This window comes from Ranitomeya imitator, chromosome 4 (assembly GCF_032444005.1).
Source record: "Ranitomeya imitator isolate aRanImi1 chromosome 4, aRanImi1.pri, whole genome shotgun sequence".
Taxonomy (NCBI): Eukaryota; Metazoa; Chordata; class Amphibia; order Anura; family Dendrobatidae; genus Ranitomeya; species Ranitomeya imitator.
The window spans coordinates 14,534,200-14,560,281 of record NC_091285.1 but is presented as its reverse complement, the minus strand read 5'-3'; the positions used below and the strand labels follow the sequence as shown (position 1 = coordinate 14,560,281).

The 26,082-nt window shown below is 50.0% G+C and overlaps 1 protein-coding gene across 1 annotated transcript in view; it reads left to right on the top strand.

Moving 5' to 3' along the window:
* The window catches only part of LOC138675125 (aldo-keto reductase family 1 member C3-like), a 60,777-nt gene extending 34,767 nt beyond the window's left edge, over nucleotides 1-26,010 (top strand). Inside the window, exon 9 of the mRNA XM_069763114.1 lies at nucleotides 25,795-26,010. Within this exon, the coding sequence (XP_069619215.1) occupies nucleotides 25,795-25,837 (43 nt within the window). The 3' untranslated portion in view covers nucleotides 25,838-26,010. The remainder of the gene's footprint in view (nucleotides 1-25,794) is intronic.
* Nucleotides 26,011-26,082: the final 72 nt, after the last annotated feature.

Here is a 26,082-nt window from a genome sequence, read left to right as displayed (position 1 = left end):
CGGAAATGCTAGCTGCACAGAGAAAAACACCAGCCAATGTGTTAGTGGGGTTCAGCACCGCCAGCTGTTCCCCTGCTGTGCAGCTTGCAACGTGACCTGCAAACGCCACGCAGGCACATGAACTGAAATTGAAGGGAGCCTGGCCCCCACCCCCAGGTGTTTCTATGTATAACAGCCACCTTGTACAGCAGTACTGCTGCATTTGTACAAGGTGGCTGATGTTTTCTCCTTGCCCACGTGGAACTCAACACGTACAAAATGTGTCTCTTTGAGACCATTCCACTGTCCCTGAGGTGTGACTTTCCTTTCTAATGATACGCAGCACCCCCCTTGGTAGCGCTTCCCGTCTTCTGACATCATTGGTTGGCTACTTGCGCCTGTTCGTCCGCCCTGCCTGAATAAAATGCTCCTCGTTGTCTTAATTATTTTGACTGCGAGGGTGTGATTGATGGGCACGAGCAGTGCATATCTTCGCCTGTCTTAACTCATCTCCTTCAGCCTTCTTCAGACTGTGCAGCCTCATGGCCGCGGCATGCGAGAAGGGATCAGCAGAGGCCGCCCAGTCTGAAGCAGGTGTAAGGACGTGTGTGAGCGGCCAAAATATTTACTGCTCAAGGCCACGAATCCCAGCACCGCAGTGTGGCTTTATGAAAAGACACTGTGGGTCTGGGATTTATGGCCATCGTTAACCGCACCGGCCAACATGAAATGATGTCATAAGATGGGCAGCGCTAACAGGGCATTGCCAAGGGATAACACAAGAGCGCAGACTCCTGTACAGCAAATAACAACGCTCAGGAAGCTGCTCCAAGCACCAAGGCGTTATTTTGGACACCTGTGCTGCGTCTCATCAAAAAACCAAGTCACGCATCCACTACAGTTTGACTGTAGAATGGGGTAAATTGTGTATGTCTTTCATTCAGCGTGTGCAAGTAGACAAATTAATAGAGCAACCTTTCACTTGTGCAGCATTAATACTGCACAAGGTGTGTCTCTTGTACTTTGTAACACCTGAGGGGGGGGTTAAAGGTTTCCTTTGAAATTGGTTCAACTAAGCTTCGGCCTACACTCTGCTCCTCTCCTCCTCCTCCTGCTTCAACACGGGCTCTAACATCGCTAGTTTTTGCCCGCAAGTGCTAGCTGCACAGAGAAAAACACACGCCATTGTGTTAGTGGGGTTCAGCAACGCCAGCTGTTCCCCCAGTGTGTAGCCGGCAAAGTGTCCTGAAAACGCAACGCAGACACAAAGCTGCCTCCAGTGCAGGCTTCGGCCTACACTCATCTCCCCCTGCTTACCCTTTGCTCCAACACCGCTAGTTGGGGCTCTAGGAAGACAATCTTTAATAGGCAAGGCAACGCATCCGTGTTCCAGCACCGCCAGCTGGTTCTCGGCAGTGTTCTTGTCACAGGTACTCCCTCGTGCCAAGCCTGGTTTCAGCACTGTCAGCTGTTTCCGGGTTGTGTCAACTTCACTGAGACGCCTATGCTTGCCCCGTCGTGGTGCGGTCGAGTTAGCCAACTCCAGGGTGCCTCCAGTTTAGGAGCTTCCTATGTGGGCTGCGTGAACTGGTAGTCAAGGCTGGTTCTGTAGTGCCAGTAGGCCCAGCTCCCCCTGTAGGACTGTTGGGGTTCGGTAACTGCGGCTGCCTCGCGGCCTAGCTGTTCTCTCCTCTCCTGTGGGCCTTGGGGTCCACCACCTGGTTCCAGCACCGTCAGCTGGTTCCGGGCCGAGCCTTTGGCTTAGGTGCCTCCTCCTGGGTATCCGAGTTCCGCCAACGCCAGGCGGTCCTTGGTAGTGCTTTTAAGCGCGGGCACCTACAGCTTAGTAACCGGGTTCCAGCACCGTCAGCTGGTCCTCGGTCGTGCCATTGGCTCTTGCACACTGGGGCAACGCATCCGGGTTCCAGCACCGCCAGCTGGTTCTCGGCAGTGTTTTTGTCACAGGTACTCCCTCGTGCCAAGCCTGGTTTCAGCACCGTCAGCTGTTTCCGGGTTGTGTCAAGCTCACTGAGACACCTATGCTTGCCTCGTCGTGGTGCGGTCGGGTTAGCCAACTCCAGGGTGCCTCCAGTTTAGGAGCTTCCTATGTGGGCTGCGTGAACTGGTAGTCAAGGCTGGTTCTGTAGTGCCAGTAGGCCCAGCTCCCCCTGTAGGACTGTTGGGGTTCGGTAACTGCGGCTGCCTCGCGGCCTAGCTGTTCTCTCCTCTCCTGTGGACCTTCGGGTCCACCACCTGGTTCCAGCACCGTCAGCTGGTTCCGGGCCGAGCCTTTGGCTTAGGTGCCTCCTCCTGGGTATCCGAGTTCCGCCAACGCCAGGCGGTCCTTGGTAGTGCTTTTAAGCGCGGGCACCTACAGCTTAGTAACCGGGTTCCAGCACCGTCAGCTGGTCCTCGGTCGTGCCATTGGCTCTTGCACACTGGGGCAACGCATCCGGGTTCCAGCACCGCCAGCTGGTTCTCGGCAGTGTTTTTGTCACAGGTACTCCCTCGTGCCAAGCCTGGTTTCAGCACCGTCAGCTGTTTCCGGGTTGTGTCAAGCTCACTGAGACACCTATGCTTGCCTCGTCGTGGTGCGGTCGGGTTAGCCAACTCCAGGGTGCCTCCAGTTTAGGAGCTTCCTATGTGGGCTGCGTGAACTGGTAGTCAAGGCTGGTTCTGTAGTGCCAGTAGGCCCAGCTCCCCCTGTAGGACTGTTGGGGTTCGGTAACTGCGGCTGCCTCGCGGCCTAGCTGTTCTCTCCTCTCCTGTGGACCTTCGGGTCCACCACCTGGTTCCAGCACCGTCAGCTGGTTCCGGGCCGAGCCTTTGGCTTAGGTGCCTCCTCCTGGGTATCCGAGTTCCGCCAACGCCAGGCGGTCCTTGGTAGTGCTTTTAAGCGCGGGCACCTACAGCTTAGTAACCGGGTTCCAGCACCGTCAGCTGGTCCTCGGTCGTGCCATTGGCTCTTGCACACTGGGGCAACGCATCCGGGTTCCAGCACCGCCAGCTGGTTCTCGGCAGTGTTCTTGTCACAGGTACTCCCTCGTGCCAAGCCTGGTTTCAGCACCGTCAGCTGTTTCCGGGTTGTGTCAACTTCACTGAGACGCCTATGCTTGCCCCGTCGTGGTGCGGTCGAGTTAGCCAACTCCAGGGTGCCTCCAGTTTAGGAGCTTCCTATGTGGGCTGCGTGAACTGGTAGTCAAGGCTGGTTCTGTAGTGCCAGTAGGCCCAGCTCCCCCTGTAGGACTGTTGGGGTTCGGTAACTGCGGCTGCCTCGCGGCCTAGCTGTTCTCTCCTCTCCTGTGGGCCTTGGGGTCCACCACCTGGTTCCAGCACCGTCAGCTGGTTCCGGGCCGAGCCTTTGGCTTAGGTGCCTCCTCCTGGGTATCCGAGTTCCGCCAACGCCAGGCGGTCCTTGGTAGTGCTTTTAAGCGCGGGCACCTACAGCTTAGTAACCGGGTTCCAGCACCGTCAGCTGGTCCTCGGTCGTGCCATTGGCTCTTGCACACTGGGGCAACGCATCCGGGTTCCAGCACCGCCAGCTGGTTCTCGGCAGTGTTTTTGTCACAGGTACTCCCTCGTGCCAAGCCTGGTTTCAGCACCGTCAGCTGTTTCCGGGTTGTGTCAAGCTCACTGAGACACCTATGCTTGCCTCGTCGTGGTGCGGTCGGGTTAGCCAACTCCAGGGTGCCTCCAGTTTAGGAGCTTCCTATGTGGGCTGCGTGAACTGGTAGTCAAGGCTGGTTCTGTAGTGCCAGTAGGCCCAGCTCCCCCTGTAGGACTGTTGGGGTTCGGTAACTGCGGCTGCCTCGCGGCCTAGCTGTTCTCTCCTCTCCTGTGGACCTTCGGGTCCACCACCTGGTTCCAGCACCGTCAGCTGGTTCCGGGCCGAGCCTTTGGCTTAGGTGCCTCCTCCTGGGTATCCGAGTTCCGCCAACGCCAGGCGGTCCTTGGTAGTGCTTTTAAGCGCGGGCACCTACAGCTTAGTAACCGGGTTCCAGCACCGTCAGCTGGTCCTCGGTCGTGCCATTGGCTCTTGCACACTGGGGCAACGCATCCGGGTTCCAGCACCGCCAGCTGGTTCTCGGCAGTGTTCTTGTCACAGGTACTCCCTCGTGCCAAGCCTGGTTTCAGCACCGTCAGCTGTTTCCGGGTTGTGTCAACTTCACTGAGACGCCTATGCTTGCCCCGTCGTGGTGCAGTCGAGTTAGCCAACTCCAGGGTGCCTCCAGTTTAGGAGCTTCCTATGTGGGCTGCGTGAACTGGTAGTCAAGGCTGGTTCTGTAGTGCCAGTAGGCCCAGCTCCCCCTGTAGGACTGTTGGGGTTCGGTAACTGCGGCTGCCTCGCGGCCTAGCTGTTCTCTCCTCTCCTGTGGGCCTTGGGGTCCACCACCTGGTTCCAGCACCGTCAGCTGGTTCCGGGCCGAGCCTTTGGCTTAGGTGCCTCCTCCTGGGTATCCGAGTTCCGCCAACGCCAGGCGGTCCTTGGTAGTGCTTTTAAGCGCGGGCACCTACAGCTTAGTAACCGGGTTCCAGCACCGTCAGCTGGTCCTCGGTCGTGCCATTGGCTCTTGCACACTGGGGCAACGCATCCGGGTTCCAGCACCGCCAGCTGGTTCTCGGCAGTGTTTTTGTCACAGGTACTCCCTCGTGCCAAGCCTGGTTTCAGCACCGTCAGCTGTTTCCGGGTTGTGTCAAGCTCACTGAGACACCTATGCTTGCCTCGTCGTGGTGCGGTCGGGTTAGCCAACTCCAGGGTGCCTCCAGTTTAGGAGCTTCCTATGTGGGCTGCGTGAACTGGTAGTCAAGGCTGGTTCTGTAGTGCCAGTAGGCCCAGCTCCCCCTGTAGGACTGTTGGGGTTCGGTAACTGCGGCTGCCTCGCGGCCTAGCTGTTCTCTCCTCTCCTGTGGACCTTCGGGTCCACCACCTGGTTCCAGCACCGTCAGCTGGTTCCGGGCCGAGCCTTTGGCTTAGGTGCCTCCTCCTGGGTATCCGAGTTCCGCCAACGCCAGGCGGTCCTTGGTAGTGCTTTTAAGCGCGGGCACCTACAGCTTAGTAACCGGGTTCCAGCACCGTCAGCTGGTCCTCGGTCGTGCCATTGGCTCTTGCACACTGGGGCAACGCATCCGGGTTCCAGCACCGCCAGCTGGTTCTCGGCAGTGTTCTTGTCACAGGTACTCCCTCGTGCCAAGCCTGGTTTCAGCACCGTCAGCTGTTTCCGGGTTGTGTCAAGCTCACTGAGACACCTATGCTTGCCTCGTCGTGGTGCGGTCGGGTTAGCCAACTCCAGGGTGCCTCCAGTTTAGGAGCTTCCTATGTGGGCTGCGTGAACTGGTAGTCAAGGCTGGTTCTGTAGTGCCAGTAGGCCCAGCTCCCCCTGTAGGACTGTTGGGGTTCGGTAACTGCGGCTGCCTCGCGGCCTAGCTGTTCTCTCCTCTCCTGTGGGCCTTGGGGTCCACCACCTGGTTCCAGCACCGTCAGCTGGTTCCGGGCCGAGCCTTTGGCTTAGGTGCCTCCTCCTGGGTATCCGAGTTCCGCCAACGCCAGGCGGTCCTTGGTAGTGCTTTTAAGCGCGGGCACCTACAGCTTAGTAACCGGGTTCCAGCACCGTCAGCTGGTCCTCGGTCGTGCCATTGGCTCTTGCACACTGGGGCAACGCATCCGGGTTCCAGCACCGCCAGCTGGTTCTCGGCAGTGTTCTTGTCACAGGTACTCCCTCGTGCCAAGCCTGGTTTCAGCACCGTCAGCTGTTTCCGGGTTGTGTCAACTTCACTGAGACGCCTATGCTTGCCCCGTCGTGGTGCGGTCGAGTTAGCCAACTCCAGGGTGCCTCCAGTTTAGGAGCTTCCTATGTGGGCTGCGTGAACTGGTAGTCAAGGCTGGTTCTGTAGTGCCAGTAGGCCCAGCTCCCCCTGTAGGACTGTTGGGGTTCGGTAACTGCGGCTGCCTCGCGGCCTAGCTGTTCTCTCCTCTCCTGTGGGCCTTGGGGTCCACCACCTGGTTCCAGCACCGTCAGCTGGTTCCGGGCCGAGCCTTTGGCTTAGGTGCCTCCTCCTGGGTATCCGAGTTCCGCCAACGCCAGGCGGTCCTTGGTAGTGCTTTTAAGCGCGGGCACCTACAGCTTAGTAACCGGGTTCCAGCACCGTCAGCTGGTCCTCGGTCGTGCCATTGGCTCTTGCACACTGGGGCAACGCATCCGGGTTCCAGCACCGCCAGCTGGTTCTCGGCAGTGTTTTTGTCACAGGTACTCCCTCGTGCCAAGCCTGGTTTCAGCACCGTCAGCTGTTTCCGGGTTGTGTCAAGCTCACTGAGACACCTATGCTTGCCTCGTCGTGGTGCGGTCGGGTTAGCCAACTCCAGGGTGCCTCCAGTTTAGGAGCTTCCTATGTGGGCTGCGTGAACTGGTAGTCAAGGCTGGTTCTGTAGTGCCAGTAGGCCCAGCTCCCCCTGTAGGACTGTTGGGGTTCGGTAACTGCGGCTGCCTCGCGGCCTAGCTGTTCTCTCCTCTCCTGTGGACCTTCGGGTCCACCACCTGGTTCCAGCACCGTCAGCTGGTTCCGGGCCGAGCCTTTGGCTTAGGTGCCTCCTCCTGGGTATCCGAGTTCCGCCAACGCCAGGCGGTCCTTGGTAGTGCTTTTAAGCGCGGGCACCTACAGCTTAGTAACCGGGTTCCAGCACCGTCAGCTGGTCCTCGGTCGTGCCATTGGCTCTTGCACACTGGGGCAACGCATCCGTGTTCCAGCACCGCCAGCTGGTTCTCGGCAGTGTTCTTGTCACAGGTACTCCCTCGTGCCAAGCCTGGTTTCAGCACCGTCAGCTGTTTCCGGGTTGTGTCAACTTCACTGAGACGCCTATGCTTGCCCCGTCGTGGTGCGGTCGAGTTAGCCAACTCCAGGGTGCCTCCAGTTTAGGAGCTTCCTATGTGGGCTGCGTGAACTGGTAGTCAAGGCTGGTTATGTAGTGCCAGTAGGCCCAGCTCCCCCTGTAGGACTGTTGGGGTTCGGTAACTGCGGCTGCCTCGCGGCCTAGCTGTTCTCTCCTCTCCTGTGGGCCTTCGGGTCCACCACCTGGTTCCAGCACCGTCAGCTGGTTCTCGGCAGTGTCTTTTGCTCTTGTACCTTCTGCTCCCCATCCTGGTTCCAGTACCGTCAGCTGGTTCCGGGCAGAGCCTTTGGCTTAGGTGCCTCCTTCTGGGTATCCAAGTTCCACCAACGTCAGGTGGTCCTTGGTAGTGCTTTCAGGCACGGGTACCTCCTGCTTAGTAACCGGGTTCCAGTAACGTCAGCTGGTCCTCGGTAGTTCCATTGGCTCTTGGACCTTCGGCTACCCATCCGGGTTCCAGTACCGTCAGCTGGTTCTCGGCAGTGTCTTTTGCTCTTGTACCTTCTGCTCCCCATCCTGGTTCCAGTAACGTCAGCTGGTTCCGGGCAGAGCCTTTGGCTTAGGTGCCTCCTTCTGGGTATCCGAGTTCCGTCAACGTCAGGCGGTCCTTGGTAGTGCTTTTTAGCACGGGTACCTCCTGCTTAGTAACCGGGTTCCAGTAACGTCAGCTGGTCCTCGGTAGTTCCATAGGCTCTTGAACCTTCGGGTAGCCATCCGAGTTCCAGTTCCATCAGCTGGTTCTTGGCATTTTCTCAGCCTTCTTGTACCTTCTGCTACATTTCCAAGTTGAAGACCCTAACGTCGACGACCCGGAAGACCACCACGATGACGACGACACGGAAGACCACCCCGATGACGACGACGACGACGGCGGAGACGACGACGGCGGAGATGACGACACTGGAGACGACGACCCTGGAGACGACAACATGGAAGACCGAGAAGCAGAAGAACAAGAGGCTGCAGAACAAAGAGCAGAAGAACATTAAGCATAAGACTTAATATCAGAGCAAAAGATATTATCTAAATTATATGCAGAAGAAGACTAAGCAGTGTATGGGGGTGAGTCCGTTCCTCCTCGTGGTGCCCCTGGATAAAGCCTGATGCTGCAGGCCAAACTGAACGCGGACAAATGTAACTTTTGTGACTGGCAGAACGGAAGGTGTAATCTTCAAACTTTTATAGATAACAACTACGGGAATGCCTGTCACAAATGAGAATATGATGAAGAAGTAGAATAGGAAGAATAATAACAGTGGAATAAAAAGAATATGTAGAATAAGAAGAATAATAATAGTTGAATAAAATGAATATGAAGAATGTAATAAAAAAAAAAAAAAAAAGGTAAAGGATGAAGAAGAAGATGAATAAGGTGAAGAAGAAGTTGATGTCAAAGATGCTGATGCTGATGATGATGAAGATGAAAGTGTGGGAAAAGAAAAAAAAAAAGAAAAAAAAGAAGGGGAAGGGCGTGGAATAGTGAAACATCAATATCTGACAAAATAAAAAAAAAATTTACATAGTCAATATCTTTGTCACTCCGAACGTCTTAAAAAAAAACAAAAAACATGCTATTCTATTTGATTGGGATAAACCTCTATGACTTTAATGTCTCCGCCACCTCCCCAAATACATCCGGCATTATTCTTAGTTGTTTTCCTTCATGTAGAATGAACCTACAAGGAAAGAAAGGGTTTATTTTAATTCCGATATTTTGGTCCCATTGACTTGCATTGGGATCGGGTATCGGTATCGGCGATATCCGATATTTTTTGAATATCGGCCGATCCAAACCGATACCGATACTTTCCGATATCGGAAGGTATCGCTCAACACTAGTCGCAAGATTAACAGCTTGGAAAAATAAAACCATGATTTTGCAATACAATTTAGCTTTCGCTGGATTGATTAGCGAGACGATGGTCCATGGGCCAGGTCACTAGTCTCAGGTCGCTGGACAGGAGATTCGCGAATCTCTCACCTTCTGGGATTCCCTCTGCGGCTTTAGAATGCCTGGGCTGGTGGGATGCCATTTGTACAGTATGTCAAAATGTATACATGTATATAGCATACAGTTAAGTCCATATATATTTGGACGGAGACAAGATTTTTCTAATTTTGGTCATAGACATTACCACAATGAATTTTAAACAAAGCAATTCAGATGCAGTTGAAGTTCAGACTTTCAGCTTTCATTTGAGAGTATCCACATTAAAATTGGATGAAGGGTTTAGGAGTTTCAGCTCCTTAACATGTGCCACCCTGTTTTTAAAGGGACCAAAAGTAATTGGACAATTGACTCCAAGGCTATTTCATGGACAGGTGTGGGCGATCCCTTCGTTATGTCATTCTCAATTAAGCAGAAAAAGGCCTGGAGTTGATTTGAGGTGTGGTGCTGCATTTGGAAGGTTTTGCTGTGAAGTAAACATGTGGTCAAAGGAGCTCTCCATGCAGGTGAAACAAGCCATCCTTAAGCTGCGAAAACAGAAAAAACCCATCCGAGAAATTGCTACAGTATTAGGAGTGGCAGAACCTATAGTTTGGTGAATCCTGAGAAAGAAAGAAAGCTCTGGTGAACTCATCAATGCAAAAAGACCTGGGCGCCCACGGAAGACAACAGTGGTGGATGATCGCAGAATAATCTCCATGGTGAAGAGAAACCCCTTCACAACAGCCGACCAAGTGACCAACACTCTCCAGGAGGTCGGAGCATCAATATCCAAATCTACCATAAAGAGAAGACTGCATGAAAGTAAATCCAGAGGGTTCACTGCACGGTGCAGCCACTCATAAGCATCAAGAATAAAAAGGCTAGACTGGACTTTGCTAAAAACATCTAAAAAAGCCAGCACAGTTCTGGAAGAACATTCTTTGGACAGATGAAACCAAGATCAACCTCTACCAGAATGATGGAAAGAGAAAAGTATGGCGAAGGCGTGGTACAGCTCATGATCCAAAGCATACCACATCATCTGTAACACACGGCGGAGGCAGTGTGATGGCGCGGGCATGCATGGCTGCCAGTGGCACTGGGTCACTAGTGTTTATTGATGATGTGACACAGGACAGAAGCAGCTGAATGAATTCTGAGGTCTTCAGAGCCGCCATACTGTGTGCTCAGATCCAGCCAAATGCAGCCAAACTGATTGGTCGTCGTTTCATACTACAGATGGACAATGACCCAAAACATAAAGCCAAAGCAACCCAGGAGTTTATTAAAGCAAAAAAGTAGAATATTCTAGAATGGCCAAGTCAGTCTCCTGATCTCAACCCAATTGAGCAGCATTTCACTTGTTAAAGACTAAACTTCAGACAGAAAGGCCACAAACAAACAGCAACTGAAAACCACCGCAGTGAAGGCAGAGCATCAAAAAGGAGGAAACACAGCGTCTGGTGATGTCCATGAGTTCAAGACTTCAGGCAGTCATTGCCAACAAAGGGTTTTCAACCAAGTACTAAAACTGAACATTTTATTTAAAATTATTGAATCTGTCCAATTTTGGTCCCTTTAAAAACAGGGTGGCACATGTTAAGGAGCTGAAACTCCTAAACCCTTCATCCAATTGTAATGTGGATCCCCTCAAATGAAAGCTGAAAGTCTGAACTTCAACTGCATCTGAATTGTTTTGTTTAAAATTCATTGTGGTAATGTCTATAACCAAAATTAGAAAAATGTTGGCTCTGTCCAAGTATATACGGACTTAACTGTATGTACGGTGGGTGACTGATGTGTATACGGCATGTGTTCGGTGTGATGTGTATATGGCATGTGTTCGGTGTGTTGTGTATACGGCATGTGTTCTGTGTGATGTGTATACGGCATGTGTTCGGTGTGATGTGTATACGGCATGTGTTCGGTGTGATGTGTATACGGCATGTGTTCTGTGTGATGTGTATACGGCATGTGTTCGGTGTGTTGTGTATACGGCATGTGTTCGGTGTGATGTGTATACGGCATGTGTTCGGTGTGATGTGTATACGGCATGTGTTCGGTGTGATGTGTATACGGCATGTGTTCGGTGTGTTGTGTATACGGCATGTGTTCGGTGTGATGTGTATACGGCATGTGTTCGGTGTGATGTGTATACGGCATGTGTTCGGTGTGATGTGTATACGGCATGTGTTCGGTGTGATGTGTATATACGGCATGTGTTCTGTGTGATGTGTATACGGCATGTGTTCGGTGTGTTGTGTATACGGCATGTGTTCTGTGTGATGTGTATACGGCATGTGTTCGGTGTGTTGTGTATACGGCATGTGTTCTGTGTGATGTGTATACGGCATGTGTTCGGTGTGTTGTGTATACGGCATGTGTTCGGTGTGATGTGTATACGGCATGTGTTCGGTGTGACGTGTATACGGCATGTGTTCGGTGTGATGTGTATACGGCATGTGTTCGGTGTGATGTGTATGCGGCATGTGTTCGGTGTGATGTGTATACGGCATGTGTTCGGTGTGTTGTGTATACGGCATGTGTGCGGTGTGATGTGTATACGGCATGTGTTCGGTGTGACGTGTATACGGCATGTGTTCGGTGTGATGTGTATACGGCATGTGTTCGGTGTGATGTGTATGCGGCATGTGTTCGGTGTGATGTGTATACGGCATGTGTTCGGTGTGTTGTGTATGCGGCATGTGTTCGGTGTGATGTGTATACGGCATGTGTTCGGTGTGATGTGTATACGGCATGTGTTCGGTGTGTTGTGTATGCGGCATGTGTTCTGTGTGATGTGTATACGGCATGTGTTCGGTGTGATGTGTATACGGCATGTGTTCGGTGTGTTGTGTATGCGGCATGTGTTCGGTGTGATGTGTATACGGCATGTGTTCGGTGTGATGTGTATACGGCATGTGTTCGGTGTGTTGTGTATGCGGCATGTGTTCTGTGTGATGTGTATACGGCATGTGTTCGGTGTGATGTGTATACGGCATGTGTTCGGTGTGTTGTGTATACGGCATGTGTTCGGTGTGTTGTGTATGCGGCATGTGTTCGGTGTGATGTGTATACGGCATGTGTTCGGTGTGATGTGTATACGGCATGTGTTCGGTGTGATGTGTATGCGGCATGTGTTCGGTGTGTTGTGTATACGGCATGTGTTCGGTGTGATGTGTATACGGCATATGTTCGGTGTGATGTGTATGCGGCATGTGTTCGGTGTGATGTGTATACGGCATGTGTTCGGTGTGTTGTGTATATGGCATGTGTTCGGTGTGTTGTGTATACGGCATGTGTTCGGTGTGTTGTGTATATGGCATGTGTTCGGTGTGTTGTGTATACGGCATGTGTTCGGTGTGATGTGTATACGGCATGTGTTCGGTGTGTTGTGTATATGGCATGTGTTCGGTGTGTTGTGTATATGGCATGTGTTCGGTGTGATGTGTGTACGGCATGTGTTCGGTGTGTTGTGTATATGGCATGTGTTCGGTGTGTTGTGTATACGGCATGTGTTCGGTGTGATGTGTATACGGCATGTGTTCGGTGTGATGTGTATACGGCATGTGTTCGGTGTGTTGTGTATGCGGCATGTGTTCGGTGTGATGTGTATACGGCATGTGTTCGGTGTGTTGTGTATGCGGCATGTGTTCGGTGTGATGTGTATACGGCATGTGTTCGGTGTGATGTGTATACGGCATGTGTTCGGTGTGATGTGTATACGGCATGTGTTCGGTGTGTTGTGTATACGGCATGTGTTCTGTGTGATGTGTATACGGCATGTGTTCGGTGTGATGTGTATACGGCATGTGTTCGGTGTGATGTGTATACGGCATGTGTTCGGTGTGATGTGTATGCGGCATGTGTTCGGTGTGATGTGTATACGGCATGTGTTCGGTGTGTTGTGTATGCGGCATGTGTTCGGTGTGATGTGTATACGGCATGTGTTCGGTGTGATGTGTATACGGCATGTGTTCGGTGTGTTGTGTATGCGGCATGTGTTCGGTGTGATGTGTATACGGCATGTGTTCGGTGTGATGTGTATACGGCATGTGTTCGGTGTGATGTGTATGCGGCATGTGTTCGGTGTGATGTGTATACGGCATGTGTTCGGTGTGATGTGTATATACGGCATGTGTTCTGTGTGTTGTGTATACGGCATGTGTTCGGTGTGTTGTGTATACGGCATGTGTTCGGTGTGATGTGTATACGGCATGTGTTCGGTGTGATGTGTATACGGCATGTGTTCGGTGTGTTGTGTATACGGCATGTGTTCGGTGTGATGTGTATATACGGCATGTGTTCGGTGTGATGTGTATACGGCATGTGTTCGGTGTGATGTGTATACGGCATATGTTCGGTGTGATGTGTATACGGCATGTGTTCTGTGTGATGTGTATACGGCATGTGTTCGGTGTGTTGTGTATACGGCATGTGTTCGGTGTGATGTGTATATACGGCATGTGTTCGGTGTGATGTGTATACGGCATGTGTTCTGTGTGATGTGTATACGGCATGTGTTCGGTGTGTTGTGTATACGGCATGTGTTCGGTGTGATGTGTATACGGCATGTGTTCGGTGTGATGTGTATACGGCATGTGTTCGGTGTGATGTGTATACGGCATATGTTCGGTGTGATGTGTATACGGCATGTGTTCGGTGTGATGTGTATACGGCATGTGTCCGGTGTGATGTGTATACGGCATGTGTTCTGTGTGATGTGTATACGGCATGTGTCCGGTGTGATGTGTATACGGCATGTGTTCGGTGTGATGTGTATACGGCATGTGTTCGGTGTGATGTGTATACGGCATGTGTTCGGTGTGACGTGTATACGGCATGTGTTCGGTGTGATGCGTATACGGCGTGTGTTCTGCGTGATGCGTATACGGCATATGTTCGGTGTGATGCGTATACGGCATGTGTTCGGTATGATGTATATACGGCATGTGTTCGGTGTGATGTGTATACGGCATGTGTTCGGTGTGATGTGTATACGGCATGTGTTCGGTGTGATGTGTATATACGGCATGTGTTCGGTGTGATGTGTATACGGCATGTGTTCGGTGTGATGTGTATACGGCATGTGTTCGGTGTGAAGTGTATACGGCATGTGTTCGGTGTGAAGTGTATACGGCATGTGTTCGGTGTGATGTGTATACGGCATGTGTTCTGTGTGATGTGTATACGGCATGTGTTCGGTGTGATGTGTATATACGGCATGTGTTCGGTGTGTTGTGTATGCGGCATGTGTTCGGTGTGATGTGTATACGGCATGTGTTCGGTGTGTTGTGTATGCGGCATGTGTTCGGTGTGATGTGTATACGGCATGTGTTCGGTGTGATGTGTATACGGCATGTGTTCGGTGTGATGTGTATACGGCATGTGTTCGGTGTGATGTGTATATACGGCATGTGTTCGGTGTGATGTGTATACGGCATGTGTTCGGTGTGATGTGTATACGGCATGTGTTCGGTGTGATGTGTGTACGGCGTGTGTTCTGCGTGATGCGTATACGGCATATGTTCGGTGTGATGCGTATACGGCATGTGTTCGGTATGATGTATATACGGCATGTGTTCGGTGTGATGTGTATACGGCATGTGTTCGGTGTGATGTGTATACGGCATGTGTTCGGTGTGATGTGTATATACGGCATGTGTTCGGTGTGATGTGTATACGGCATGTGTTCGGTGTGATGTGTATACGGCATGTGTTCGGTGTGAAGTGTATACGGCATGTGTTCGGTGTGAAGTGTATACGGCATGTGTTCGGTGTGATGTGTATACGGCATGTGTTCTGTGTGATGTGTATACGGCATGTGTTCGGTGTGATGTGTATACGGCATGTGTTCGGTGTGATGTGTATACGGCATGTGTTCGGTGTGATGTGTATGCGGCATGTGTTCGGTGTGATGTGTATACGGCATGTGTTCGGTGTGTTGTGTATGCGGCATGTGTTCGGTGTGATGTGTATACGGCATGTGTTCGGTGTGATGTGTATACGGCATGTGTTCGGTGTGTTGTGTATGCGGCATGTGTTCGGTGTGATGTGTATACGGCATGTGTTCGGTGTGATGTGTATACGGCATGTGTTCGGTGTGATGTGTATGCGGCATGTGTTCGGTGTGATGTGTATACGGCATGTGTTCGGTGTGACGTGTATACGGCATGTGTTCGGTGTGATGCGTATACGACGTGTGTTCTGTGTGATGCGTATACGGCATGTGTTCGGTGTGATGTGTATACGGCATGTGTTCGGTGTGATGTGTATACGGCATGTGTTCGGTGTGATGTGTATACGGCATGTGTTCGGTGTGTTCTGTATACGGCATGTGTTCAGTGTGATGTGTATATGGCATGTGTTCGGTGTGATGTGTATATACGGCATGTGTTCTGTGTGTTGTGTATACGGCATGTGTTCGGTGTGTTGTGTATACGGCATGTGTTCGGTGTGATGTGTATACGGCATGTGTTCGGTGTGTTGTGTATACGGCATGTGTTCGGTGTGATGTGTATACGGCATGTGTTCGGTGTGATGTGTATACGGCATGTGTTCTGTGTGATGTGTATACGGCATGTGTTCGGTGTGATGTGTATACGGCATGTGTTCGGTGTGATGTGTATACGGCATGTGTTCGGTGTGATGTGTATACGGCATGTGTTCGGTGTGATTTGTATACGGCATGTGTTCGGTGTGACGTGTATACGGCATGTGTTCGGTGTGATGCGTATACGGCGTGTGTTCTGCGTGATGCGTATACGGCATATGTTCGGTGTGATGCGTATACGGCATGTGTTCGGTATGATGTGTATACGGCATGTGTTCGGTGTGATGTGTATACGGCATGGGTTCTGTGTGTTGTGTATACGGCGTGTGTTCTGTGTGTTGTGTATGCGGCATGTTTTCGGTGTGATGTGTATACGGCATGTGTTCGGTGTGATACGTATACGGCGTGTGTTCTGCGTGATGCGTATACGGCATATGTTCGGTGTGATGCGTATACGGCATGTGTTCGGTGTGATGTGTACATGGCATGTGTTCGGTGTGATGTGTATACGGCATGTGTTCTGTGTGATGTGTATATGGCATGTGTTCGGTGTGACGTGTATACGGCATGTGTTCGGTGTGATGTGTATATACGGCATGTGTTCGGTGTGATGTGTATACGGCGTGTGTTCTGTGTGTTGTGTATACGGCATGTGTTCGGTGTGTTGTGTATACGGCATGTGTTCGGTGTGATGTGTATATGCGGCATGTGTTCGGTATGATGTGTATACGGCATGTGTTCGGTGTGATGTGTATATGCGGCATGTGTTCGGTGTGATGTGTATATGGCATGTGTTCGGTGTGACGTGTATACGGCATGTGTTCGGTGTGATGTGTATATACGGCATGTGTTCGGTGTGATGTGTATACGGCGTGTGTTCTGTGTGTTGTGTATACGGCATGTGTTCGGTGTGATGTGTATACGGCATGTGTTCGGTGTGATGTGTATACAGCATGTGTTCGGTGTGTTGTGCATACGGCATGTGTTCGGTGTGATGTGTACATGGCATGTGTTCGGTGTGATGTGTATACGGCATGTGTTCTGTGTGATGTGTATATGGCATGTGTTCGGTGTGACGTGTATACGGCATGTGTTCGGTGTGATGTGTATATACGGCATGTGTTCGGTGTGATGTGTATACGGCGTGTGTTCTGTGTGTTGTGTATACGGCATGTGTTCGGTGTGTTGTGTATACGGCATGTGTTCGGTGTGATGTGTATATGCGGCATGTGTTCGGTATGATGTGTATACGGCATGTGTTCGGTGTGATGTGTATATGCGGCATGTGTTCGGTGTGATGTGTATATGGCATGTGTTCGGTGTGACGTGTATACGGCATGTGTTCGGTGTGATGTGTATATACGGCATGTGTTCGGTGTGATGTGTATACGGCGTGTGTTCTGTGTGTTGTGTATACGGCATGTGTTCGGTGTGATGTGTATACGGCATGTGTTCGGTGTGATGTGTATACGGCATGTGTTCGGTGTGTTGTGCATACGGCATGTGTTCGGTGTGTTGTGTATACGGCATGTGTTCGGTGTGATGTGTATACGGCATGTGTTCGGTGTGTTGTGTATACGGCATGTGTTCTGTGTGATGTGTATACGGCATGTGTTCGGTGTGATGTGTATACGGCATATGTTCTGTGTGATGTGTATACGGCATGTGTTCGGTGTGATGTGTATACGGCATGTGTTCGGTGTGATGTGTATACGGCATGTGTTCGGTGTGACGTGTATACGGCATGTGTTCGGTGTGATGTGTATACGGCATGTGTTCGGTGTGATGTGTATACGGCATGTGTTCGGTGTGACGTGTATACGGCATGTGTTCGGTGTGATGCGTATACGGCATGTGTTCGGTATGATGTGTATACGGCATGTGTTCGGTGTGATGTGTATACGGCATGTGTTCTGTGTGTTGTGTATACGGCGTGTGTTCTGTGTGTTGTGTATGCGGCATGTTTTCGGTGTGATGTGTATACGGCATGTGTTCGGTGTGATACGTATACGGCGTGTGTTCTGCGTGATGCGTATACGGCATATGTTCGGTGTGATGCGTATACGGCATGTGTTCGGTGTGATGTGTACATGGCATGTGTTCGGTGTGATGTGTATACGGCATGTGTTCTGTGTGATGTGTATATGGCATGTCTTCGGTGTGATGTGTATACGGCATGTGTTCGGTGTGTTGTGTATACGGCATGTGTTCGGTGTGATGTGTGTACGGCATGTGTTCGGTGTGATGTGTATACGGCGTGTGTTCTGTGTGATGTGTATGCGGCATGTGTTCGGTGTGATGTGTATACGGCATGTGTCCGGTGTGATGTGTATACGGCATGTGTTCGGTGTGTTGTGTATATACGGCATGTGTTCGGTGTGTTGTGTATACGGCATGTGTTCGGTGTGATGTGTGTACGGCATGTGTTCGGTGTGATGTGTATACGGCGTGTGTTCTGTGTGATGTGTATACGGCGTGTGTTCTGTGTGATGTGTATGCGGCATGTGTTCGGTGTGATGTGTATACGGCATGTGTCCGGTGTGATGTGTATACGGCATGTGTTCGGTGTGTTGTGTATATACGGCATGTGTTCGGTGTGTTGTGTATACGGCATATGTTCGGTGTGATGTGTATACGGCATGTGTCCGGTGTGATGTGTATATACGGCATGTGTTCGGTGTGTTGTGTATACGGCATGTGTTCGGTGTGATGTGTATACGGCATGTGTTCGGTGTGATGTGTATACGGCATGTGTTCGGTATGATGTGTATACGGCATGTGTTCGGTGTGATGTGTATACGGCATGTGTTCGGTGTGTTGTGTATACGGCATGTGTTCGGTGTGATGTGTATACAGCATGTGTTCAGTGTGATGTGTGTACGGCATGTGTTCGGTGTGTTGTGTATACGGCATGTGTTCTGTGTGATGTGTATACGGCATGTGTTCTGTGTGATGTATATACGGCATGTGTTCGGTGTGATGTGTATACGGCATGTGTTCGGTGTGTTGTGTATACGGCATGTGTTCGGTGTGATGTGTATACGGCATGTGTTCGGTGTGATGTGTATACGGCATGTGTTCGGTGTGTTGTGTATATACGGCATGTGTTCGGTGTGTTGTGTATACGGCATGTGTTCGGTGTGTTGTGTATACGGCATGTGTTCTGTGTGATGTGTATACAGCATGTGTTCGGTGTGATGCGTATACGACGTGTGTTCTGTGTGATGTGTATACGGCATGTGTTCGGTGTGATGTGTATACGGCATGTGTTCGGTGTGATGTGTGTACGGCATGTGTTCGGTGTGTTGTGTATACGGCATGTGTTCTGTATGATGTGTATACGGCATGTGTTCGGTGTGATGTGTATGCGGCATGTGTTCGGTGTGATGTGTATGCGGCATGTGTTCGGTGTGATGTGTATACGGCATGTGTTCGGTGTGTTGTGTATACGGCATGTGTTCGGTGTGATGTGTGTACGGCATGTGTTCGGTGTGATGTGTATACGGCATGTGTTCTGTGTGATGTGTATGCGGCATGTGTTCGGTGTGATGTGTATACGGCATGTGTTCGGTGTGATGTGTATACGGCATGTGTTCGGTGTGTTGTGTATACGGCATGTGTTCGGTGTGATGTGTGTACGGCATATGTTCGGTGTGATGTGTATACGGCATGTGTTCTGTGTGATGTGTATGCGGCATGTGTTCGGTGTGATGTGTATACGGCATGTGTCCGGTGTGATGTGTATACGGCATGTGTTCGGTGTGTTGTGTATATGCGGCATGTGTTCGGTGTGTTGTGTATACGGCATGTGTTCGGTGTGATGTGTGTACGGCATGTGTTCGGTGTGATGTGTATACGGCGTGTGTTCTGTGTGATGTGTATGCGGCATGTGTTCTGTGTGATGTGTATACGGCATGTGTTCGGTGTGATGTGTATACGGCATGTGTTCGGTGTGATGTGTATATACGGCATGTGTTCGGTGTGTTGTGTATACGGCATATGTTCGGTGTGATGTGTATACGGCATGTGTCCGGTGTGATGTGTATATACGGCATGTGTTCGGTGTGTTGTGTATACGGCATGTGTTCGGTGTGATGTGTATACGGCATGTGTTCGGTGTGATGTGTATACGGCATGTGTTCGGTGTGTTGTGTATACGGCATGTGTTCGGTGTGATGTGTATACGGCATGTGTTCAGTGTGATGTGTGTACGGCATGTGTTCGGTGTGTTGTGTATACGGCATGTGTTCGGTGTGATGTGTATACAGCATGTGTTCAGTGTGATGTGTGTACGGCATGTGTTCGGTGTGTTGTGTATACGGCATGTGTTCTGTGTGATGTGTATACGGCATGTGTTCGGTGTGATGTGTATACGGCATGTGTTCGGTGTGTTGTGTATACGGCATGTGTTCGGTGTGATGTGTATACGGCATGTGTTCGGTGTGATGTGTATACGGCATGTGTTCGGTGTGTTGTGTATATACGGCATGTGTTCGGTGTGTTGTGTATACGGCATGTGTTCGGTGTGTTGTGTATACGGCATGTGTTCTGTGTGATGTGTATACAGCATGTGTTCGGTGTGATGCGTATACGACGTGTGTTCTGTGTGATGTGTATACGGCATGTGTTCGGTGTGATGTGTATACGGCATGTGTTCGGTGTGATGTGTGTACGGCATGTGTTCGGTGTGTTGTGTATACGGCATGTGTTCTGTATGATGTGTATACGGCATGTGTTCGGTGTGATGTGTATGCGGCATGTGTTCGGTGTGATGTGTATACGGCATGTGTTCGGTGTGATGTGTATACGGCATGTGTTCGGTGTGTTGTGTATACGGCATGTGTTCGGTGTGATGTGTGTACGGCATGTGTTCGGTGTGATGTGTATACGGCATGTGTTCTGTGTGATGTGTATGCGGCATGTGTTCGGTGTGATGTGTATACGGCATGTGTTCGGTGTGATGTGTATACGGCATGTGTTCGGTGTGTTGTGTATACGGCATGTGTTCGGTGTGATGTGTGTACGGCATGTGTTCGGTGTGATGTGTATACGGCATATGTTCGGTGTGATGTGTATACGGCATATGTTCGGTGTGATGTGTATACGGCATGTGTTCTGTGTGATGTGTATGCGGCATGTGTTCGGTGTGATGTGTATACGGCATGTGTCCGGTGTGATGTGTATACGGCATGTGTTCGGTGTGTTGTGTATATACGGCATGTGTTCGGTGTGTTGTGTATACGGCATGTGTTCGGTGTGATGTGTGTACGGCATGTGTTCGGTGTGATGTGTATACGGCGTGTGTTCTGTGTGATGTGTATGCGGCATGTGTTCTGTGTGATGTGTATACGGCATGTGTTCGGTGTGATGTGTATACGGCATGTGTTCGGTGTGATGTGTATATACGGCATGTGTTCGGTGTGTTGTGTATACGGCATATGTTCGGTGTGATGTGTATACGGCATGTGTCCGGTGTGATGTGTATATACGGCATGTGTTCGGTGTGTTGTGTATACGGCATGTGTTCGGTGTGATGTGTATACGGCATGTGTTCGGTGTGATGTGTATACGGCATGTGTTCGGTATGATGTGTATACGGCATGTGTTCGGTGTGTTGTGTATACGGCATGTGTTCGGTGTGATGTGTATACGGCATGTGTTCAGTGTGATGTGTGTACGGCATGTGTTCGGTGTGTTGTGTATACGGCATGTGTTCTGTGTGATGTGTATACGGCATGTGTTCGGTGTGATGCGTATACGGCATGTGTTCGGTGTGATGTGTATACGGCATGTGTTCGGTGTGATGTGTATACGGCATGTGTTCGGTGTGTTGTGTATACGGCATGTGTTCGGTGTGATGTGTATACGGCATGTGTCCGGTGTGATGTGTGTACAGCATGTGTTCGGTGTGATGTGTATACGGCATGTGTTCGGTGTGATGTGTATACGGCATGTGTTCGGTGTGATGTGTATACGGCATGTGTTCGGTGTGATGTGTGTACGGCATGTGTTCGGTGTGATGTGTGTACGGCATGTGTTCGGTGTGATGTGTATACGGCATGTGTTCGGTGTGTTGTGTATACGGCATGTGTTCGGTGTGTTGTGTATACGGCATGTGTTCGGTGTGATGTGTATATACGGCATGTGTTCGGTGTGATGTGTATACGGCATGTGTTCGGTGTGATGTGTATACGGCATGTGTTCGGTGTGATGTGTATACGGCATGTGTTCGGTGTGATGTGTATACGGCATGTGTTCGGTGTGACGTGTATACGGCATGTGTTCTGTGTGATGTGTATACGGCATGTGTTCGGTGTGATGTGTATATACGGCATGTGTTCGGTGTGTTGTGTATACGGCATGTGTTCTGTGTGATGTGTATACGGCATGTGTTCTGTGTGATGTGTATACGGCATGTGTTCGGTGTGATGTGTATACGGCATGTGTTCGGTGTGTTGTGTATACGGCATGTGTTCGGTGTGTTGTGTATACGGCATGTGTTCGGTGTGATGTGTATATACGGCGTGTGTTCGGTGTGATGTGTATATGGCATGTGTTCGGTGTGATGTGTATACGGCATGTGTTCGGTGTGATGTGTATATGGCATGTGTTCGGTGTGATGTGTATACGGCATGTGTTCGGTGTGTTGTGTATACGGCGTGTGTTCGGTGTGATGTGTATACGGCATGTGTTCGGTGTGATGTGTATATACGGCATGTGTTTTGTTGTGATGTGTATATACGGCATGTGTTCGGTGTGTTGTGTATACGGCGTGTGTTCTGTGTGTTGTGTATACGGCATGTGTTCGGTGTGATGTGTATACGGCATGTGTTCGGTGTGTTGTGTATACGGCATGTGTTCGGTGTGATGTGTATACGGCATGTGTTCGGTGTGATGTGTATACGGCATGTGTTCGGTGTGATGTGTATATACGGCGTGTGTTCGGTGTGATGTGTGTACGGCATGTGTTCTGTGTGATGTGTATACGGCATGTGTTCGGTGTGATGTGTATATACGGCGTGTGTTCGGTGTGATGTGTGTACAGCATGTGTTCGGTGTGTTGTGCATACGGCATGTGTTCGGTGTGATGTGTATACGGCATGTGTTCGGTGTGTTGTGTATACGGCGTGTGTTCGGTGTGATGTGTATATACGGCATGTGTTCGGTGTGATGTGTATACGGCATGTGTTCGGTGTGATGTGTATATACGGCATGTGTTCGGTGTGATGTGTATACGGCATGTGTTCGGTGTGTTGTGTATACGGCATGTGTTCGGTGTGTTGTGTATACGGCATGTGTTCGGTGTGGTGTGTATACGGCATGTGTTCGGTGTGATGTGTATACGGCATGTGTTCAGTGTGATGTGTGTACGGCATGTGTTCGGTGTGTTGTGTATACGGCATGTGTTCTGTGTGATGTGTATACGGCATGTGTTCGGTGTGATGTGTATACGGCATGTGTTCGGTGTGTTGTGTATACGGCATGTGTTCGGTGTGATGTGTATACGGCATGTGTCCGGTGTGATGTGTGTACAGCATGTGTTCGGTGTGTTGTGCATACGGCATGTGTTCGGTGTGATGTGTATACGGCATGTGTTCGGTGTGATGTGTATACGGCATGTGTTCGGTGTGATGTGTATACGGCATGTGTTCGGTGTGATGTGTGTACGGCATGTGTTCGGTGTGATGTGTGTACGGCATGTGTTCGGTGTGATGTGTATACGGCATGTGTTCGGTGTGTTGTGTATACGGCATGTGTTCGGTGTGTTGTGTATACGGCATGTGTTCGGTGTGATGTGTATATACGGCATGTGTTCGGTGTGATGTGTATACGGCATGTGTTCGGTGTGATGTGTATACGGCATGTGTTCGGTGTGATGTGTATACGGCATGTGTTCAGTGTGATGTGTATACGGCATGTGTTCGGTGTGACGTGTATACGGCATGTGTTCTGTGTGATGTGTATACGGCATGTGTTCGGTGTGATGTGTATATACGGCATGTGTTCGGTGTGTTGTGTATACGGCATGTGTTCTGTGTGATGTGTATACGGCATGTGTTCTGTGTGATGTGTATACGGCATGTGTTCGGTGTGATGTGTATACGGCATGTGTTCGGTGTGTTGTGTATACGGCATGTGTTCGGTGTGATGTGTATATACGGCGTGTGTTCGGTGTGATGTGTATATGGCATGTGTTCGGTGTGATGTGTATACGGCATGTGTTCGGTGTGATGTGTATATGGCATGTGTTCGGTGTGATGTGTATACGGCATGTGTTCGGTGTGTTGTGTATACGGCGTGTGTTCGGTGTGATGTGTATACGGCATGTGTTCGGTGTGATGTGTATATACGGCATGTGTTTGTTGTGATGTGTATATACGGCATGTGTTCGGTGTGTTGTGTATACGGCGTGTGTTCTGTGTGTTGTGTATACGGCATGTGTTCGGTGTGATGTGTATACGGCATGTGTTCGGTGTGTTGTGTATACGGCATGTGTTCGGTGTGATGTGTATACGGCATGTGTTCGGTGTGATGTGTATACGGCATGTGTTCGGTGTGTTGTGTATACGGCGTGTGTTCTGTGTGTTGTGTATACGGCATGTGTTCGGTGTGATGTGTATACGGCATGTGTTCGGTGTGATGTGTGTACAGCATGTGTTCGGTGTGTTGTGCATACGGCATGTGTTCGGTGTGATGTGTATACGGCATGTGTTCGGTGTGTTGTGTATACGGCGTGTGTTCGGTGTGATGTGTATATATGGCATGTGTTCGGTGTGATGTGTATACGGCATGTGTTCGGTGTGATGTGTATATACGGCATGTGTTCGGTGTGATGTGTATACGGCATGTGTTCGGTGTGTTGTGTATACGGCATGTGTTCGGTGTGTTGTGTATACGGCATGTGTTCGGTGTGATGTGTATATACGGCATGTGTTCGGTGTGATGTGTATACGGCATGTGTTCGGTGTGATGTGTATACGGCATGTGTTCGGTGTGATGTGTATACGGCATGTGTTCGGTGTGTTGTGTATACGGCATGTGTTCGGTGTGGTGTGTATACGGCATGTGTTCGGTGTGATGTGTATATACGGCATGTGTTCGGTGTGATGTGTATATGGCATGTGTTCGGTGTGATGTATATACGGCATGTGTTCGGTGTGATGTGTATACGGCATGTGTTCGGTGTGATGTGTATATACGGCATGTGTTCGGTGTGTTGTGTATACGGCATGTGTTCGGTGTGTTGTGTATGCGGCATGTGTTCGGTGTGTTGTGTATACGGCATGTGTTCGGTGTGATGTGTATATACGGCATGTGTTCGGTGTGTTGTGTATACGGCATGTGTTCGGTGTGATGTGTATACGGCATGTGTTCGGTGTGATGTGTATATACGGCATGTGTTCGGTGTGTTGTGTATACGGCATGTGTTCGGTGTGATGTGTATATACGGCATGTGTTCGGTGTGATGTGTATACGGCATGTGTTCGGTGTGATGTGTATATACGGCATGTGTTCGGTGTGTTGTGTATACGGCATGTGTTCGGTGTGATGTGTATACGGCATGTGTTCGGTGTGATGTGTATATACGGCATGTGTTCGGTGTGTTGTGTATACGGCATGTGTTCGGTGTGATGTGTATATACGGCATGTGTTCGGTGTGATGTGTATACGGCATGTGTTCGGTGTGATGTGTATATACGGCATGTGTTCGGTGTGTTGTGTATACGGCATGTGTTCGGTGTGATGTGTATATACGGCATGTGTTCGGTGTGATGTGTATATACGGCATGTGTTCGGTGTGTTGTGTATACGGCATGTGTTCGGTGTGATGTGTATATACGGCATGTGTTCGGTGTGATGTGTATACGGCATGTGTTCGGTGTGATGTGTATATACGGCATGTGTTCGGTGTGTTGTGTATACGGCATGTGTTCTGTGTGATGTGTATACGGCATGTGTTCGGTGTGATGTGTATATACGGCATGTGTTCGGTGTGTTGTGTATACGGCATGTGTTCGGTGTGATGTGTATACGGCATGTGTTCGGTGTGATGTGTATACGGCATGTGTTCGGTGTGATGTGTATATACGGCATGTGTTCGGTGTGTTGTGTATACGGCATGTGTTCGGTGTGATGTGTATATACGGCATGTGTTCGGTGTGATGTGTATATACGGCATGTGTTCGGTGTGTTGTATATACGGCATGTGTTCGGTGTGATGTGTATATACGGCATGTGTTCGGTGTGATGTGTATACGGCATGTGTTCGGTGTGATGTGTATATACGGCATGTGTTCGGTGTGTTGTGTATACGGCATGTGTTCTGTGTGATGTGTATACGGCATGTGTTCGGCGCTAACTTAGAATATATAAATAAGTGATCGTAGAAGAAGCTTTAGTACAATTCAAACATCTGCAATTGTAACTTTATTCTTTCTGATTTCGCAGGTGGAAAGATCACCCCAAATTTCCATTCCATGAAGAATACTAAAACACATCTATTTGGCGATTCGAAGGCCATAAAAATATCCTCCGACTTATCTACATGAAGGACGAGAAAGTATTTAAATGGTGAAAATGTAATAAAGGAACCGCTAGATACTGTACGACCTACCCGAACGAAAACAATAAAGTGTTTGGCAACGTTATCTTTATTTTAACCAATATGTTGGGTAGTCAATATGTTGCATTCTCTCCAGACACAACAGCATAAGAAATAAAATGTAAAAATATTAG